This window comes from Elaeis guineensis, chromosome 4 (genome assembly GCF_000442705.2).
Source record: "Elaeis guineensis isolate ETL-2024a chromosome 4, EG11, whole genome shotgun sequence".
Classification (NCBI taxonomy): domain Eukaryota; kingdom Viridiplantae; phylum Streptophyta; class Magnoliopsida; order Arecales; family Arecaceae; genus Elaeis; species Elaeis guineensis.
The window spans coordinates 31,893,698-31,896,003 of NC_025996.2; the positions used below are offsets into that span (position 1 = coordinate 31,893,698).

General features: G+C 42.1%; 1 protein-coding gene across 1 annotated transcript; it reads right to left on the bottom strand.

The window, feature by feature from the left end:
- Window positions 1–294: 294 nt before the first annotated feature.
- Window positions 295–1,059, bottom strand: LOC105043101 (uncharacterized). Its single transcript, XM_010920521.2, has one exon. The coding sequence runs from the start codon at window positions 1,057–1,059 to the stop codon at window positions 295–297; it is 765 nt and encodes a 254-aa protein (XP_010918823.2).
- Window positions 1,060–2,306: the final 1,247 nt, after the last annotated feature.

A 2,306-nucleotide genomic window follows, 5' to 3' on the forward strand; every position in this document is an offset into this window, starting at 1 on the left:
CACACCTCTACATTACTCACCTCTGGTATATTTCTCCTTCACAGATCCCATTTGAATTTAATCAATAGTTCCAGGCTGCTCCTTCGTCTTTGCCAACATCAGTCTTCATAACCCTTCTGCTTCTTCCCTGAAATACTGATGAACTCAAACGACTAAGAAGTACATCAACCTTTCCTTGTAACATATTCTCTTGCAGTCATAAACAAATAACCAAACGCAATACCCTCTCTGTACAGTAAAAGCAAGCTAGAGCACTATATATGCAATGTTGTTCACATAACAGCACAGTTTATTCTAGGGCTGATGGCCCAGCCTAAGCTCTAAATCGAGTTCCTCTTCATCATCATCATCCTTCCTCTTCTCTTCTTCACACACCGCTCTTGAGTCGTCATCAAAATGCGTGCCCAAGCCCAGCTGCAGCTCCTGACCAAAAAGGCTCAGCTCGCCTTGCCTCTGCGAGCCCATATCATCATCCGCAGCCACCCTTGTATCCCTACCACCGGAAGATGATGCCGGCGGGAAGTACAAGTTATAGTTCTTCAAGGACTCGGAGACCCGAGGATAGAAGGTCCGATTTTGGTTGGAGTATGGTTTATTATATCCATAGCCTTCTGAGTCCTCTTCGGCCTTTCCAGAGACCGAAGACGCCATCCGGCCATGCTGCATCCTAGCTCGATCTTTCCGGTGGATGTTCATGTGGCCGCCCAGGGCTTGTGCGGTGGTGAACCCCCTCTTGCAAAACATGCACTCATAGTAGGATCGCATGGTCCCGGCATCATCGCTCGCTGGCTCCGGGGAGCCGGCCTCACCGCTCGACGTCTTGGTGTCCTTGTTGTGACCACCTTCCATGTCCAACTCCCAATCTAAGGAAGGAAAGATCAGGGAAGAAGGGAGGTAGGGAGGGATGGAGAAGATTTGGGGGGAGACTTGTAAAAGAAGTATTGGTGTGGGGACAACGACATCAACATTGCTATTGTCAGCGTTTCTCAAGTGAATGGGAAGTGAGGGGGACACGGTATTAACGTCTAGCTTTAGGTAGTATTCTATTTTGGCCGGCATTGTTTCGTTCTGGCTGACTGCCTATCTTTCCACATTCCTGTCGCTATATTATATTTGGGCACCGCTTTTCCTCAGCTATAGCTTTTGCTTCTTGTTGATGCCAAGCAGGGTTCTTGACAGGGGAAACGCCCTTAGACTTCTCTTCCCATCTATATCAAAAATCTCTCTCTACATGTAAAGCACCACATATGTATTCTGTGGAGCCTATCTAGACCTGCTTGGACCTTGTGAGACCTTTTCCCATTAGCACATACTAGGTTTACTAGCTAAGGCATGCAGCAGTGGTTTCATAAATGTTTAAGAATGGTTCTGTGATATATGGGTCTAATTTTGAACTTTTCATATAATCTTTGATAGCGTACATGACGCGGTGGACTGATCGAGTGCAATATATATACTGATCGAATATTGTTTGTCGATTGTGAGCCAAGTCAGAAAATTCTCCTGCTAATTCCGCAAAAAGCTGAAGGTCATCAGCTCTATGAGAACACTACGTCAACATCTAAAATGCATGACTTGAGATCAAGTCGTGCCGTCAAATGCATACATACGAATTCATCTATAAAGTATTGATCACTGGGCTAAGTATATGTAGGGTAGCGAGAAGTACCATGCTTTCATATATAAATGTGGACTGTATGGATTGTCTTGTTTGCACTTGGCTATAGCTTTTTGTTGCAAGAAAAGGTCATCGCTTATGATAAAGAAATTAATTTTGAAAAAGCTTATTGATCCAGTTGATGATCAATTTATAAGCTTCCAAAGTATGTAGTTTTTTGGTCCAGGCAACTGATCCTATATTGTTTATTTGCATGATTGTTTTAATCTCTGAATAACGTGACCGGCTTTTTAGAACTTAAAAGATTCTAAGCAATTATATATATATATATATATATATATATACACGGATGGTATTTCTTTGTATTTTTGCTAAGCCCTCAAATAAGTAAAATATTTGGGATGTTTAGAACCAATGGTCTGGTTGAGGTGAAGGTGCATGTTAGAAACAAAGGAGCTTCTGTCCGCTACTGATCAGCATGTCTGTCCTCAATTCTTTGTTGGGAGAGGTTTTGACTCGAAATAGTGATGCTTCCACCACATTCTTGGTCAAGAAATTTTTGTTAGGATGATGTCCACCACAACTTCCTTGTTAATATATATATATATATAGGCAATATTACCATTTTATGTAGAAACCATTGGAATTAATTACGAAAGTATTTTAATATATGCAGTACTCCAGCTTC

Coding starts and splice junctions, on each gene's coding strand:
- LOC105043101 (XM_010920521.2), bottom strand. CDS start 1,059: ATGCCGGCCAAAATAGAATACTACCTAAAGCTAGACGTTAATACCGTG.